This window comes from Eschrichtius robustus, chromosome 1 (genome assembly GCF_028021215.1).
Source record: "Eschrichtius robustus isolate mEscRob2 chromosome 1, mEscRob2.pri, whole genome shotgun sequence".
NCBI classification, from domain to species: Eukaryota; Metazoa; Chordata; class Mammalia; order Artiodactyla; family Eschrichtiidae; genus Eschrichtius; species Eschrichtius robustus.
The window spans coordinates 122096323-122113844 of NC_090824.1; the positions used below are offsets into that span (position 1 = coordinate 122096323).

At 39.7% G+C, this 17522-nt stretch overlaps 1 protein-coding gene across 1 annotated transcript in view; it reads right to left on the reverse strand.

Annotated features, from left to right (window-relative positions):
- RORA (RAR related orphan receptor A) overlaps positions 1-17522 on the reverse strand; it is a 96693-nt gene that overhangs the window by 27795 nt on the left and 51376 nt on the right. The window contains exon 2 of the mRNA XM_068552834.1: positions 10992-11077. Coding sequence (XP_068408935.1) covers positions 10992-11077 — 86 coding nt within the window. The remainder of the gene's footprint in view (positions 1-10991; positions 11078-17522) is intronic.

Sequence of the window (17522 nt, forward strand, 5' to 3'; positions counted from 1 at the left end):
CATTTTTATAGGTCAAAAAAGAAGAAATGTCATTTTGTATGGCAAACAATTTAACAAAGCTTTCCGAAGACTCTGCTGCCTTCCCTTTGTTAAGGTCTATACTCTAGTTTTCTGATTTTGCAGGTAACAAAAATGAAGCTCAGAATCGTAAGTGACTTGTCCAAGGCTGTCCCATGGCTACGTGTTAGTGCTGGGACTCAAAACTCCAGTGCCCTAATTTTAAGTGCAGTGTCCTCCCACGTAAGCATCTCTCCTGCAGTGCTGGGCTAACAAAACCGATGTCACACAGTCTTGATTTCCTCACACACGTCAGCCTTCTGCCCCCATTCCTGCTGCCTCAAAGAGAACTCTCAAGTGTATCTCCCCTTATTTCACCAAGTCTTTCAAAGTGCCTTTCCTTGAGTTTTATTTCTGATTTCTGCCTCTATTCTCTGGAAAAAAAAATTTTTTTAAAAATTTATTTATTTATTTATTTTTGGCTGCATTGGGTCTTCGTTGCTGCACGCGGGCTTTCTCTAGTTGTGGTGAGCGGGGGCTACTCTTCGTTGCGGTGCACGGGCTTCTCATTGCGGTGGCTTCTCCTGTTGCAGAGCACGGGCTCTAGGCGCGCAGGCTTCAGTAGTTGTGGCACGCAGGCTTCAATAGTTGTGGCTCGCGGGCTCTAGAGCACAGGCTCAGTAGTTGTGGTGCACGGGCTTAGTTGCTCCGCAGCATGTGGGATCTTCTCGGACCAGGGCTCGAACCCGTGTCCCCTGCATTGGCAGGCGGATTCTTAACCACTGTGCCACCAGGGAAGCCCTGGAAAATTTTATTGCCTAATTTTTTTTAAAAAACAATCTGGCTGTATACTATGAAATTTTTCATCGATTCCACTAGATTGGAGCTCCCCAGGACAGAGACTGAGGCCATGGGTGTGGGAGAAGGCTGATACGGGGTTGCAAGAGTTGAATGTTAACATTTCAGGAATTTCGTGAACCAACTGTTAAACATCACCATTATTAAACATTAACTTATTATTTTATTACTATTTTGCTACTGTCCCTGTTTTTGAGGTTATTTACATCAATTATATCTGAATGGTAGCTCACTGCATAACGGTGTGCTACTGTGCACCTCTTCCTTATCCTGCGTGCAGTGAGATGTCGTGTGGGGAGGTTTGAAATTGACCATGTGCTGAGAGTATTTCCGCCACAGAAATTGACAAGTGCTATGGATCCGGGCTTGATTTATGGCTTTGCTTTATGTCTAGATTTAAAAAGTGATGAAGATAAATTAGGAGTTTGGGATTAACATATACATACTACTATATAAAAATAGATAACCAACAAGGACCTACTGTATAGCACAGGGAACTCTACGCGATACACTGTAATAACCTATATGAGAAGAGAATCTGAAAAAGAATAGATATATGTACATATATATATAACTGAATCACTTTGTTGTACACCTGAAACTAACACAACATTGTAAATCAACTATAATTCAATAAAAATTTTTAAAAAGTGATGAAGAAAATGATAATGATGTGGGTTCAATTTAAAAATATGTCATGTCTGTAGCCATCACATTGTGAAGAGCACAAAAAAAGAATGTAAAGAAATATTCTTCCAGTTTTTAAAAACTATTATCTGATGCAGCAAAGAAGTTGCTCACGTCATCACTGACGAATGAGTGAAGTTCCAAAACATGTTTTACTTTCCTCTTATTCATTAATGTAAACGAAAAATCACGTTGGTGCTACAATCTTTCGTCAGCTGCAACCACAGGTATGGATGTGAGAGTTCAGCAAAAATCAATGAGCACATTCCGTGAGAATCGGCCATCTATATATATACTATATAGTGTGTGTGTATATATATATATATATACTATAGTATATATATATATAATATAGAGTATATATATATATAATATAGTATATATATATAATATAGAGTATATATATATATATATATATATATATATATACTATATACTATATTCTCTGTTTATAATATTGTCGATTTTACTATTTATAAAATGTATGAAATTACATCAGTGACATATACACTAAAGTTATGGACATACATATAGACACTGTTGGCTGCTAAAAACTAACCAGCACGTGACTGGACTGAGCCCAGTCCTGGCTGGACCCCTCGCTTCCCACCAGGCTGTCTGAGTGGCTCCCCCGTATTCTGGACAGGCACACACTCAAAGTCGTGGCCTGGCCTTCTACAGCCCTGTCACCCCCATCACCAACACACACTCTCCAGAAACTTCAGCTGAATGGCTTTATTATTCTTTGAAGTAGAGTTGATTTACAATGTTGTGTTAATTTCTGCTGTACAGCAAAGCGATTCACATATATATATATATATATATATATATATACCTCCTTTTTAAATATTCTTTTCCATTATGGTTCATCATAGGATACTAAATACTGTAGAGTTTTTCTCTGTGCTATACAGTAAGACCTTGTTGTTTACCCATTCAATACATACTGAATGGCTTGATCTTCATTCTGTACAGAACATTTCCCCACCCACTGACCATTTTCCCAGCCTCTTCTCCTCCAGTGTTTTCTTGTTCAGTCAAGGGTACCACCATCACCCAGATACTCGAGGCACAAAGATGGGCTTCCCTGCCTCCTTGTCACCCACATCCATGCACTCACTAAGTTAGGCTGTTTCTGGTCACTTTCATGTTTCCCCAATCCATCTACCTTTCTCCATCTTTACTGCAATTTTCTCAGGTTCCCACATCTACCATCTCCTGAATGGGTTATTACACAGCCTCCTCACTGCTCCCTGCTTCCATCCTCACTCCCTCCAATCCATCCTCACACAGTCACCGAAGATGTTCTGTTTCTAAAAACAGAACCCTGATCAAGTCCCTTCCCTGCTTATGAGCCCTCAATGGCTCCTCACTGATGACCTGGCTATGACCACCCGTCCAGGCAGCTCTCTCCTCTTCTCAAAGTCACACTCTGGCCAAACCTAAACCACTGTGTCCACAGTTCCTCAAAGGATTCCACACACACACCCCCAACCCCGGCCCCGCAACCTTCCTGGAAGTTCTCCTCTTCTCTTGAGGATTCACTTTCTCTGACCTTGCCCTTCCCAAGGCTGGTTGAGGGTTCCCTCCCATGTACACCCCTAGAGCCCTGTAGCTATCCCTCTCATAGTCCTTAACTTGCTGTATTACTAATTTGTCTCCCTCACTGACAGTTTTGTTTCTTTGTTTCCAGGAGCTAACTTAGTACTTGGAGCAGTCAACAAACACTTGTGAAATGAATGACCAGAGGAAAAATGATGCCAGTGATAAAAACAGTGGTGACAATCATATGCTGAGCTCCTATTCTATACCTGGCACCGTGGAGGACACTTCACAACCATGATTTATTTGCAATTCACAACAACATTGCAAAGTAGGTATTTTTATATCTGTTTACAAATAAGAAAATGACAGTTCAGAGGGGTTAAACCACGTATCCAAAGTCACACAGCATGTAAGGAGAGGAGCCAGGATTTGAATCCCTGAACCCTGGGTGCATCTTAACCCAAAGGCCAGAAACTTTTTAATACACTATCCAAAAAGGCATCCAGACAAACATGTGGGGCAGACCAAACAGAAACAGATAAACAACAAAACAAACAAGTAAAAATGCCCCACTTTTCAGTTGTACAAAGTTCCATGTAATGGTTCAAACACAAGGTGAGGGAGATGGCATTTTATAGGGTATCGAATACCAGGTTTACACAAGTAGGAAAACGCTCTCCTTTGCTAGGTCTCCTTGATAAAAAGCTTTGAAATAGACATGGCATTTCCTATTGGGGTTATTAACAGTTTTGCCCCCAGGAGGGTGTTGGCTGCACAGAGACCTGTGGGTGTGGTTGGAAAGGTGCTGGGGTGGAGTGGGGTAGAGCTCTGAGGGGCTCCCCTCCGGCTCGGGGCTCCTTCCCAGTGAGGCACAGGCTGAAATGCTGATCTGATGTTTGGTCTTTTGACAATTTTCACTTAATGAATTGATTCCTACAGTTCATTAACATACCCACTTCCACTTCTGTATACACATATGTCTTAATTAGCTGCTCATTGGCTGTTTAATTACAAGAAAACAGCTGACAGCTGCCTTGCTGAATTCTAATGGCAGACGCGTTGGAACGGCTACACATTTGCTTTTGACAACCAAGATTTATTCATAACTCTATGATTTATGGTGAATGCTCATATGCCTGAGCGGATTATTGTATTTTCCAATCCAACGGAAATGTTGGTATTTGGGGGACTGTGGATGTGGGAATCCCTCTCATTCCATTTCTGTGGCTGAGATGAGCTGAGAATCCTAGTTGGGGAGGCATGAACTCTGTTTCAATTTTATTTATTTTGGGAAGTTTCTGTTGGAATGTTCGGAAGTATGGGGGTGAGGAACAAGAAATATCTTTGGATAAACGTGGGCAGAAAGTTAAGGATTTAAAGTTAAGAAGGAAGGTAACTGGCAACTTAATTTTATTGAGGGGGCAAGAGAGGGCATGCATAGATTAAAATCAGAGAGAGGAAGAGGCAGAAGAAATGATAAAATTAAAATGGGGGGAGGAGACAGGAATAACAGTCCCCAAGGAAGCAAGTAAGAAGGAAATTTGTTCTTTAGAAAAAAAAAAAACAGGAAACCTCATTCTCCAAAGTGAGCTGGTATGGTCCCACACTCAGGCATCGGGCAGCAATAAGTCATGGAAATGTGGAGCTCCTCAACTACTTTCCTGTTCAGTAGTGACTGGCCTCCCCGTAGAACTGTATATGCAAATGATCTCTGATTAAAGCTGACCTCGTGTGTTATATTTGGTAAGTGGAGATGTCTGCTCTGCCATACGGTGATTTGCCATCCTCAGATCCAATCCAGTGGGCACATTCAGCAACAGTGATTCCCAAGCAAGCACGAGGGGCCCTACTCTGAGCCAGACACCACGTTAGACCCTATCTATGACAAGGTCAGAAGCCCAGCATCTTCTGTGAGCTGAGGCACGATTAAGACCAAACCAAAGAAACTAGAAAAATACAAAAAAAAAACCCTCAAATCATCTTGATGCAAATTGGGGTTTAACACATTCTACCACTTGTGCATTTATTTCATCACAGGCCTGGAAGATTTTGCTCAATAAAAAATTTGTTCTTATCACCTGTATATAACAGAAATGAAACTCTGATGTCACAGGATGTAATAAAAGCCAAGTCTGATTTTCATTTTAAATGGCTAGCTCTAATACTGGGGCCAAGTGTTATAAAATATTAAAGTAAAAATGTTGAGCATGAATGTACCAATGCTGAAAAGTAGACAAGTTGATCCAGGGCTAGTGATATTTTACAACTGAAATAAAAATATTAGAATCCTTTAAAAAACAATTTGGGCCTAAAAGGAACATTTATGGATATGGTTTTTAACCTAATACATAAAAAGCTCCAGAAAATGCTTTAACTCTTTCAGGAAAAGAAAAAGTACCAATTATACATTCTCGATATCTTTGAAAAGACTTTTTATTGTTAATTTCAGAGAGCATATTTGTTAATGTGAAGAAACTATTCCAAGTTCTCCCTTTCCTGGGTGGAAGAGGAAGCTTTGCATAAGACATCATCTTAAATGTATTAATTGATGAATAAATATTTGACACATGAATGGACTCTATTCTTAGACTTATCACGAGGCAAAGGGTCTTATATGTAATCAGAAATCAATTCACTAACTTCAGTACTCAACTGTACATTATTATTTGAGAAGCTATAGTTGAATGATAATCATAGCTAACACTGCTTTATGATATAAAGGAAAGCTGCTACAAGAGTAGATCCTAAGAGTTTTCATCACAAGGAGAATATTTCTTTCCCTTTCTTCTTTTCTTTTTATTGTATCTGAGTTGACCCTTGAACAATGCGGGAGTTAGGGTTTGTAGAACCCTATGCAGTCAAAAATCCGAGTTTGACTTTTGACTCCCCCCAAACTTAACTACTAATAGTCTACAGTTGACCGGAAATCTTACTGATAACATAAACAGTTGATTAACAAAAATTTTGTATGTTGTATGTGCTATACACCATAATCTTACAATAAAGTAAGCTAGAGAAAAGAAAATGTTATTAAAAAAATCGTAAGGAAGAGAAAATACATTGACAGTACTGTACTGTATTTACCAATACCATAAGTTTATGTCCTTTGTTTTCAAGGTGAATTGTCTGTCAGTATCTACATCCATACTGTCATATACGATAAAGGAGATGTTATATGTATTACCGACATTAGACATCAAAAATGAAAAGATAATGTTAAAAAGAAATTCATATTTATTTACGATTTTTTCCAATATATTTATTAAAAAAAAATCCGTGTGAGCGTAAGTGGACCTATGCAGTTCAGACCCGTGTTGTTCAAGGGTCAACTGTGCATGAGAAGATGGATGCTAGCTGAAACTATTGTGGTAATCATTTCACAAGATACGTAAATCAAACCGTCATGCTGAACGCCTTAAACTTATACAGTAAAGTATGTCAATTATTTCTCAACAAAATTGGGGAAAAAAGTTATGGTAGAGGCCCAAAGTCTAAAAAGACATGGATTAAAAATTCTGTGTGTGTGTGTTTTTTTAATCTTGAGATACATTTTTCATCCTCCTCCTCTAAGCAGCCACTGTATCTAATACTGAAGCTAGGAAATGAAGTTGAATGATAAACAGAACCGTTTCTCGAAAGAAAGCCTCAACCAGTCGTCGTTTTTCTATAAACACTTCAGCACTTGTATTCACTCTGAAGATCGAACCTTAACCCTAACATCTGCAGCCTTTCATTTTATTTCTGGCCTTTTCTGCTGTCCCCGTGCTCCGTGACCCGGCCCCTCCTCCCTGGCAGGCCTACCCAGCTTACCTTACACCCCTGCTAGCGCTCACTCAGGGCTGGGACTAAATTCTGTTCCAAGAGCTCAGGAACGTCTTTACTGGCAGAACTAAGCCCTTGCAGGCCTGGATTCAGCGGTCTTCTGAAATGCAATATTCAGGGCTGGCCCAGTGCTCGTACACTGTTCCTTCATGATCTCCAAAGAACAAGGAAACTAATTTTACAGTGAAAACCTTGGCATAACAGAGTTCTTAAAAATTTGGGAATGGCATACCTGTCTATCCTTATCTTCCACTATCTGCAGAAAGTGATTCTCTGCTCCAGTCAAACCGGGTTATACAACCAAGACTTCCCCATTTTTAGGCTCTGGCTGCCTAGTGGATGTGTGCTTCTTGGGTCACATCACAGACTGCGGCCTTACTCTAGTATCTAGTTCTTCGTTTGCTATGAAGGCCTCATCTCTACAACTAGACTGTAAGCTGCTCGAGGGAAGGATTCGGTCTTCTATGTCTTTGGACTCCAAATAGTGCTTATAGAACACCCAAGGGGGTGCTCCTATGTTCGCTGTTTTTATTGGCAGAGTCTACATTACAAATCACAAATGTTCACAAAATCAAGACTGGACCCACAGATATCCTGGAAATAGTATCTGACTCTACAGAGCACATTACTCAGACATGAGGAGTTTGCCCAGGAATGATAATAACAAGAGCCAACACTCAATGTGTGCTTGTTACGTGCCTGGCACTCGTGTAAGTGCTTTACCTATATGCACGTAATAACCATATGAAGTAACTACAATTTCTGTCCTCATTTTACAGATGAGGAAACAGAGGCACAGAGAGGTTGGGTATTTGCTCAAATTGGTAAATAGCAGAACTGGAGTTTGAACCCAGGCAGTCTGGTTCCAGAGTCAGAGCATAAGCCTGACACTATACTGTCTCTCTACACAGGGCCAAAGGGATTTGGAGAGGGTGAGCTGGGAATACTCAGGAACCAGAAAAAGAGCTACCAAAACGTCCACCACTTTTGCCGTTCATGTGCAATGCTTACTTGAGCAAGTATGTGGTGAAAGAGAATCATTTCAACAATTAAATAGGTTCTCTGGTTTCTTGTGGTTTCAGGTTGTTGATTTTAAAATGCAATTTAAAATACATTCACAAGGCGATTAGCTCAGAAAATGACTGAGTCACTTTTTCTCTCTCATTAGATTTCTATTTATATATCTAATCAGAAATTTTCCTTAAGTCTAATGATACTATTACAGAGACAAATTATTTATAATTTGTCATGATACAACCACCTTCACCTGGTTAGAACATGATAAATCATTAACATCAGTGGCAAAAGAAGTCTCTTGACTTCACCACAACTAGAGATAAAAATGTTAGTTGTAATGTACACACTACTATATATAAAATAGATAACCAACAAGGACCTACTGTATAGCACAGGGAACTCTACTCATTATTTTGTAATAACCTGTAAGGGAAAACAATCTGAAAAAGATTCTGAATCACTGTGCTGTACACCTGAAACTACCATGACGTTGTAAATCAACTATACTTCAATAAAAAAAAAATGTTAGTTGTAGCAGAAACTATGACGCAGGGCAAATACTATATGCATTGAATATAAACACATACTACCGTATAGGTCCCAGGCTGGGTACAGGCCCAATCTGTTAATAAAATGAAGTTTTAATTGATTGTTTTTGTGATTTTCATTGTATAAAGTCAATAGGAAAGAGAAGCAGAACTGCAGATGACCGAAAAACACGCTGGCACTGAGGCTGTACAAGATCTGGAAGGGAATCTAGAAAAATGACAACAGTGAAATAATTGCTGCCCTTTGTTTTCTTATTGCTTTTATTTTTGTCATAAATAAACATTGGGTTAAAAAGAAAACACACATTGTTTATGCCTCAGTAAACACAGTGGTACTCAGAGAATTCAGATTTTATTGAATAGCGTGTTGTTAATTAATCTTCTGAATTGTTGAGGTGTTTCCTATGAAGTAGCCCCCATCTTCTCCCTGGTCCTGCCCTGCGCGCCATTCCTAGGTATCGTATTCAATTTGCCACATAAAACTACATGTGGCATTACTGACAGACACAGAGAGAGCGATCAGTTTCGTGAACAGCATGAAGGTACACACGTGGTTAATCCCTGGGACCCAGACCACTTAAGAAAATACCTAGGTGATAGGCAATGCACAAAAATCAAGTCTGCTTGGAACTCCTGGTAGGGGAGCACTGCTGTCTATATACCCTTCAGCAAGAAAGACCATGCCATCCTCTACCAGTGATAAGAAGGTGCGTACACAGAGTGGGTGAGGGTGCAGTGTGACAGCTGCCCAGCCACATCAGCCGAATTAACCCCCCCCCAAATCAATGGAGGGACAGTTGTCACAGGCAGGTACCTCTCTTGCTTACATCTTGGGATAACATAGGCCAGGCAGTTGATTTTATTTTGTTTAATTTTAATTCATTAATTAATTTGGAGGGAGGACAAATTGAGGAAATAATTTTTTTCCTTGGTAATCCGGAACCTTGAGGTCTTGAGGGTACCAAAGAGGTGAATAATTCAAAATCCCCTTTGAGTAGAAAGCTCTCTATTCCTAAAGGTGGGTGAATTTTTTTTTTTATTTTGTTAAACTGTTTAATTTGAAATAATTTTAAATTTAGTAATAAGTTGCAAAGATTGCACAGAGATTTCCATTATACCCTTCATCCAGCATCCCTTGATGTTAACACCTTATGTAATTATGCTATATTTATTAAAACTAAGAAATTAACATTGGTGCAGTGCTACTAACTAAACCACCGACTTTATTTGGATTTCATCAGTTTTTCTGACAATGTCCTTTTTCTGTTCCGAGATGGATTTCTGGATAATGAAGTATGGTAGGTGGTGTGCAAAAATCTCAAGCTTCCCCAAGATAGGATCCATATGAAGCATTTGTATAGGTACAAAGTGGCAAGTGTTATGATGATTAACAGTAAAACAAAGACATAAGGAAATTACAAGGCGAATTTCCCTGAAGTCTCCCAGTAGTTATTTGTGTCTGAAGGTGGTTTTGTATTTTATGACATTGTATTTTTCTAATTTCACTAAACGAAAGCTAACCAAATTTGTGGATTTTATTTTTTGCTTCAGCCTCCAAACGCTTTAGGGCTAATTCAGGCCTGGTTCAGTGGCAAACAACTATCTCAGAGGCCTCCTGCATGTCTAAATATCTTCTCTCCTGTTTCTTTTGCACTGTTTTATCCTATAAGCTGCCTCAAGGCCCTTCCAAGACAAGCAGGAGGATTTAAATCTTAATAAATTGAAATTTGAATAACGGAGGCAATCTAGGTTCGGGGGGTCTTGAATGATTAGGAAAAACATCTCTATTTTCCATTCCCACATTATGCATGTGCTGTCCATGTTGCCCTGAGATCAGCATCAGTAATAATTAAAATAGTAACAACAGCAGTAAGACTATTAGATTTAAACAGCACTTTTCAGTTTATAAGGACTTTTATTTACAGTTATCATTTCTATTCTTGGAATAGTTCTAAAAGGTAGGAAGAATGCCACTTTACAGATGAAGAAACAGAGTCACTAAAAGATGAAGACATGTCCAAAACAATAGGGACAAATGGCGGCCCCAGGACCAGAACTCAGTGCTTTCTAAAAACCTTGCCGTGATTTGGCCAGATGTGTCAACATCTGTGTGCCAGCAATAAGACTTTCTATCACATTCCCATTAAACTTCTTGGAAACGCCTTCTTATAAAGCTTATAACAGGGACCTTACAGAAGTCTAGAGTCATCTCTTTTTTGAAAAAAGATAACCAAAGAGAGTTTTTCATCAGTTCAATCAGTTCTGGGATTGGAAGTGACAAACAAGCCATGCTCGAATACTTTTCTCCAGGCTCTCATTATTGTGATGGGAGGCATAAAAATATATATAACTTCCTTGATTGTAATGAACACCCAAATATTTATTCTGTCCTGTCGTTTCTCGTCACTCAGAATGCCAAGGAGGTGAATTTTTAGGCATAGTAGAAGTAAAAAATAGAAGTCACAAAGATACATCCTAACGTTAATAGAAACAACAACAACAATTAAAAAGGCTTACCTTGCAGCCTTCACATGTAATGACACCATAATGGATTCCCGATGATTTGTCTCCACAGATCTTGCATGGAATAATTTCAATTTGAGCTGCAACAGAAGCACGCAACCAGTTAATTACATTTTCTTTTAAACACCTTATAAAAGCGTTCCCTGATCAGCATTTGTATAGTGAAAACTAATAACCTGCTAAACATTATACTGCATTAACTATTCATTGCTGAACTGTGAGGGTCCCCCTAGAGCCCTGGACTAAATTATGGCTGCTCGTTATATAATAGCTTTCGGGTTATTAAAATGGGTCATTTGAGGAGGTGTTTAAGAACCCACAAGAAGACTGGAATCAGCATTTCAAAGCCTTCAAGAACTGGAGAGTTCGCAGTTTAGGCCTCAGAGCAAAGCAGATACTAAAATGTTTCCTCCGATCTCATTTTCCATCATTATTTTTAAAAGGTCATAAACCTGTCTTGGCTGAGCATTGTAGCTCGGCTGGTGGAGAAAAGTAGACTCCAAAAAGCCAAGACTACTTAGGAAAATGATTCAATTCTAAATATTAATAAGTTACATATGATGGTAAGAATTCCTTACTCATCTTTTTTAAATTAATGTACCTGCCATGTGTTAAAAAATTAGTCCACTTGTGTACGATCAAAACCTTTCAACCATAAAGTTCATATCCTATTTGAATTTAATAATGATGAATCCGGACAAATAGAATATGTAGCTTCAGAGTTCTTTACATTGGAAATTGATTTTCTGGTACAGCGTGCATGTGTTTCTGTCTAACTGATTACTTACAGTTGCCTCATACTGGAAGAATAACCAAATAATTCATACATATTACACCAAAGTTCTCAAATATGTTAAAGCACATTTCTAAGCAAACACATTATATCTTGAGCAGAGCTGGAAAGAGCATAATTAAGGATTAAAAAAACCCCTAAGGAACAGAATAATTAGGCAAAACAAAGTACTTGGACCACCTATTAAATACAATTTATATGTGAAATAAAGAACCAACACTGAGCTGCATATACAGGATGACAACTTTCACCAGTTTACCTGGAATGCTCCATTACACTCAATTTATTTTCCATGGTTTTCACTACTGGATATCATGTCAGATTACCTACTAAGTCACACACACAAAGGCAGTTGCAAGTGCCCAAGTATATTTCATTTTCATAAAGCCCCTACCTAGTGCCATGCCTCACACAAAGCAATGACTAGTCTAACGAACGTATTGCACGACGTAAGTAACACACATACACAGAGCCCACTCTTTCTTCCAATGTAATCTCATATCCTGGGGTAAATTCCACAGCCACCTACTCTGGATTTGATACAAAATTGTATTCAATACTTCAAAAGAGGACACATTAAATTACTGGACTTAACCTCATTATAAACCATGTGTCCTTGCTAACTTCCTTTCAAGGGGACTAAAACTACTGCAGTGCCTTTAGTGAGTCCTTTGCCTATCAGTCACTTTTAGGGTTGATATCCTGAGTTTCACTATCCAGAGTTAGAGACTGTTCAAAATCTCACCTCCAATAAATGTGCCATAATCCTGAAGCCTTCTAATACTCCAATAGTGGCATCTTTGTACACTATCTAATATGTCTATTCTGAGTTATGCAACTTAATACGTTATAAGATCATGCATAACAAAAACTGTCATCTTCAAGTCGGCCTCCTCATCTTAGAGCCTAGCTTGATTTCTTCAAGGAAAATTCTTTATGAAATCTAAACTCTAATAATGTTTCACACTTATGGCTCCTCCAATATTTTTAATACATAGTTAAGGCAAAGTTTTGTGCCACAGATTGTCTGCAGCTCTAGAGAGAGATGGTTATGCCCCACGTTTTTCATAGACTCATAAAAGCCAAGTGGTAGTAGAGAAATTCTGAAAGGTGATATCAGCTGAAAGGATTTTCCCATAGGAATTAACTAGTCTGTAATGAGAACCGGCCTCCCCTACCGCAACCCCTAAGGAAGAGAAGAATTAGACAACACAAAGGACTTGGACAATCTATTAAATAAAACTCATACAAGAAATAAAGAAGACAGACACTGAGCTGCTTCTGCTTATGTCTCACCTCAAGTTGTAGTCACAGAAACTAGACAAACCTCATTAGGCCCTATAGTTTAAGTCAGTGTCAAAACTAAAAGCAACTCTAACACTAAACTCGGGCCTCTCAAGAGTTATTTTCATTCCATCTTAGTAATGGAGAGATCAAGCAAATCTATTTAGTCCTTTGTAAGATAGGAAAGCTCTGGGCAGGCCAGACAGGGAACACTGAGTAAAACTGTATGTATCTGGATCAAATGGAAAATGGTGTATTGTTGTTCACTCTGCCTGGACTCCTAGTGGATGACCCACGAGAAGTGACATCATGATGTTTAAGGCAGTGACCAAAATGCCTACTAAAGGCTCCTGTAATCTTGCAAGTGATCTGGAGGTCTGGCAGGGAGGGGTCTGATCATGATGGGGGTGCCCCTGGGATTGACATCCTGGCCCAGCACTTCCACCCTTGGAATGGCTCTCAGCCGGCTGGGGAGAGGGTGGGTGTGAGGGTTGGGAAAGTCACCGTAGCATAAATCCAGAGTTTGGTGCCACTACTGCATAGGACCACTGACTGGCCTGAGTCAGGCTCCCAAACTCTTGGTCTTCAGCCTTCCTTCAGTTCTCAGGGTCTTTCAGATCTGGAGGGCACTCAAGCTGAGACATATTTTACGAGACTTTATGGAGGCCAAGATGCTTAGTATGAATGGACTCGCTGTAGACTGACCTGCATTTTCAAGCGAGGGGCCATTTGCCTAGAACTTTGCCCCCTGCCGCACTGTGTTTGTGCTTGGCTCCAGTGGGCAATGCTGGCCAAAGAGTCCAAATTAGTTAGAACAAGCTTCCCTAGGAATCTCATGGCAAGGTGATGGGAGGGTTCTCCAAAGCCAGGTTCCGATATTCTGATTGGTTGGATTAAACTGTTCTACTAGCCTTCCCCCTTGGGTGGCTCTCTTATCTCAGAAGACAATTTCAGGTGCAAGTGCTCTTTAGGAAATGACTAAAATACACTTGCTCCAAAAAGCAGATTCTCTGAAAGTGATCTATCACATGTGTTGATCTTTCCAGAAAGTAAACATTTGCAGATCGGAGCAGGGCACTTACTCAATCTTCCATTTAATCCAACAATGCACAAAATCCACCTCCCTTCACCTTTTAGTCAATTTACAGAATTCAAACGTATCAAGGAGAAGAAACACAGTCAATGCCTTACAAATTTTTCAAAAGGAAAGCAGTTTAGTTTCACAAATTTGAGTTTTCAGACCAATAAGAGGGAACAGGACAAAAATCCCCTTGCCCTTTGCTTTCTATCCCTCAGGCTTTTCCATTTTCTGACAGGCAGCATTGTGTCTTTTCAAAATAATCTTCTTGTAACAAAAATTATGAGTCTTGGCCCATATATATACTTCACACATTGACTCAGCCAGTATTTCAAAGGATGAAATCTGTCAGACACCACTACTGTCACAAGTATATTGATTAAATTAGTCCACATCCATATTCATTGCAGCAAAGAGGTTTATTTTGTAGCGGAATATCTGAAGCAAGATGCACGCACACATATAATCATGAATTGGCTTAACAATGAACAATCTTGCTATGAAAAATTCTAATTTGCCCACATTTTCAGCTCTATTGCCTAAATAATTTGCTCTTTCATGCACCCTAAATAATTCAAGCAGGCTCTCCACACCTGCACAGGCAAATTTCTGCAGTTTCAAGGAGCTGACAACAAGTGGCAGCGGGGCGTCAGGAAATCCTGGAAAGCAGGTGTGCTAATTAGCCAAGTGGTCCTTAGGCTGGGCGGTCATATAGCGTTGCACCTCTGTAAAAAAGTTTGCTTTTTACTTTTCATTATAAAAGGTAACAAGACACTGGCATTCTTAACACCTCACTTGTTCCTCAGGACCTATTTCTGGATTTATCGTGGTCCAGAGAAAAATGCCCATTCTGCCCAAGTATTAAAATATATAATTGCCCAAGAGTTGTACCCATCACTTCATTCTGTGGGTGAATAGTGATGTCTCGACGATAATCTAAATAGATTGATTAATAATCAATAATATTTAACATGTATTTGGGCTTATAAAGTCTCAGGCATTATCTAATTTGCTGCTCCAACAACTCTGTGAGGTAGGTGGTATTATTATCATTATCATCATTATCTGCATTTTTGTTAGATGAGAAAACTGAAGCTCAGAAAGGCTAAATAACTTGCCCAAAGTCAGAGAGCTTGGAAGAGGTAAGGTTGGAATTTGGACACATTTTGGTCTTTTTCTCTAACTCAAAAGCTTATTCCCTCTCCACCCTACCCCCCTTCTCATCATACTGAATAGCCGAGCTAAATCACTCCAATAACAAACATCGGGAATATACTGCTCTTGGTAGGAAACCATTAACCAAGGATCAAAAGGCATCTCACAAGTAATCTGGTTAATCTTAATACTACTCAGAACTGACGTCAAGAGGTCTTTCTGGGAGTTACCTGACTAGTTTATAACTGGAAATAATCATCAACCTTCTAAGACCATTCTCAATTTTATAAAATTCCGAGTTCTTGACCTTAGCCTGCCCAATACCAATGTTTAACAATTCTTAGGGCTGGGCAAATTACTTCACTTACCTCTCTGAGTCTCAGTTTTCTATTTGAAGATTCAATGATATAATGTATAGATGACACAGCACATATGATTATTTTATACATGTACTCTATATATATGCACATCACACACAATCCTTAGAAAGAGTTGGCACTCAAAACACAGTTATTATTATTGTTATTGTTGATAAGAAATCCTGCCTTATAGCGAAATGAAATTCTTTTCTGCAGACTTTAAGCTCTTTCCAAAGCGGGGATAGAGAAAAGCGGCTTAGCCTCCAGCTAATATGACAGGCAGTTCATACCAGCTACCACAGCGATCCTTTACAACGTTGGCACTTAACTGCTACAACATAGCAGCATGTTGTAATCAGTGTGGGATGTGTCACAAGGCATTTGTTGCTAATAATAGTAAAAAAAAAATAAAGTTTTTTACTGGTTCATATAAAAAAATAAACTAACATGGACCTAAGATCACCCCCATAAGATCTTTCACTCTCGCTCACCTGCACAACCATATGCTTTCTCAAATTGGACGGAACAGGGTGGGGTTACTGCTGGCTTGCCAGGAAATGGTCAAACCTTGGGTACACCCATGACACTATGTCACACATACGAATGCCAAGCAATTTTGTGTGTCTTGCAAAAACTGTCAAGAACTGCTGCTAAAAACAAACAAACAAACAAACAAAAAACAAAAAAAAAGCTATCTTTATACCAATCTGTTGACCGTGATTTTCCTGGAAGGCTGAGAATATGGAGGACTTTTCCCCTGCTATGTTACATATTTCTCTAACGTTTGAATTTTTTACAACCAGCATGTATTACTTTTGTAAGCAGAAAAACCAATAAAGATTAAAAAGAAAAACCCTAAGGCATTTGATTTTATTTTCAGCAAAATGGCTTGAGTCCTTTATGGATTAGTCACTTTATTTTATCCCCTGTTTAAAACTGCTGGGGTATTAAAGGCTTCTGCAGCTGCCTGGATGGCAGTCTGGCCTGTATGTCAAGGCCAGCTGGGGGCGGGGGGGCTGGGGGGGAGTAGGGAGTCTTCACCTGGTTTCCTGGAGGAGGGACTTTGGCAACTCCTGACTTCGAGAGTTTTGTAGCCCCTCTGGGTCTGGCCACCTCTAGTTCCAGGGTCTCCAAGGACTCTGCCCCACGGGGCTCAGCCGAGGCGGCAAAAATAGGGGCTGAAATTCGCCTGCCTGTGAGCCCTGCTGCAGAGTGGCTGGAACAGCTTGGAGGGAGGGAGGCTTTTTCTCTCTCCACTCTCTCAGCGCTGCCGCTGGAGGCCCCAGGCCACCATCAGGGTTTGCAGAGAACTCGCGATACATCTTCATGGTGGAAGAACAGACTGTGGGATTTAAACAGTTTGGCACACTCTGTCCCTGGACCTAAGGCTTGGAGTATAACATGGATTTGTTTCACAGTGCAGGCATGTTCAATAGGCATCCTGGGCGGGGAGGGCCGAGTTCCAGCTACACACTCTGCAAACTAAAAATCAACTTGTTCCGCCATTTTTTCTACTAAATATAATACTGGTATGTGTCCCCAGTACAGTCTTTTCTTCTACTGATTTTTGGATTTGTTCATGATAGTACTTGATCCTAGCTGAACGTCAGCAAAGCAGTTAGCCCCCTAATTAGAAAAGTCCTACCCCTTTGGTAGAGCAGTCTTGTGGTCATTTCTGGCAACAACAATAATGCTTGATATTTGCAGAGCTCTGTAACGGTTTTCAAAGTTTTTGTCCTCACTAGCTTGTTTTGATTTTGGTGTTCACAACAACTCTGAAGTAGGCAGATGGGTCTTATTAGCCCCATTCTACAGATGTGGAAAGTGAACCTCAGGAGGGTTGAATGGCTTCTTCT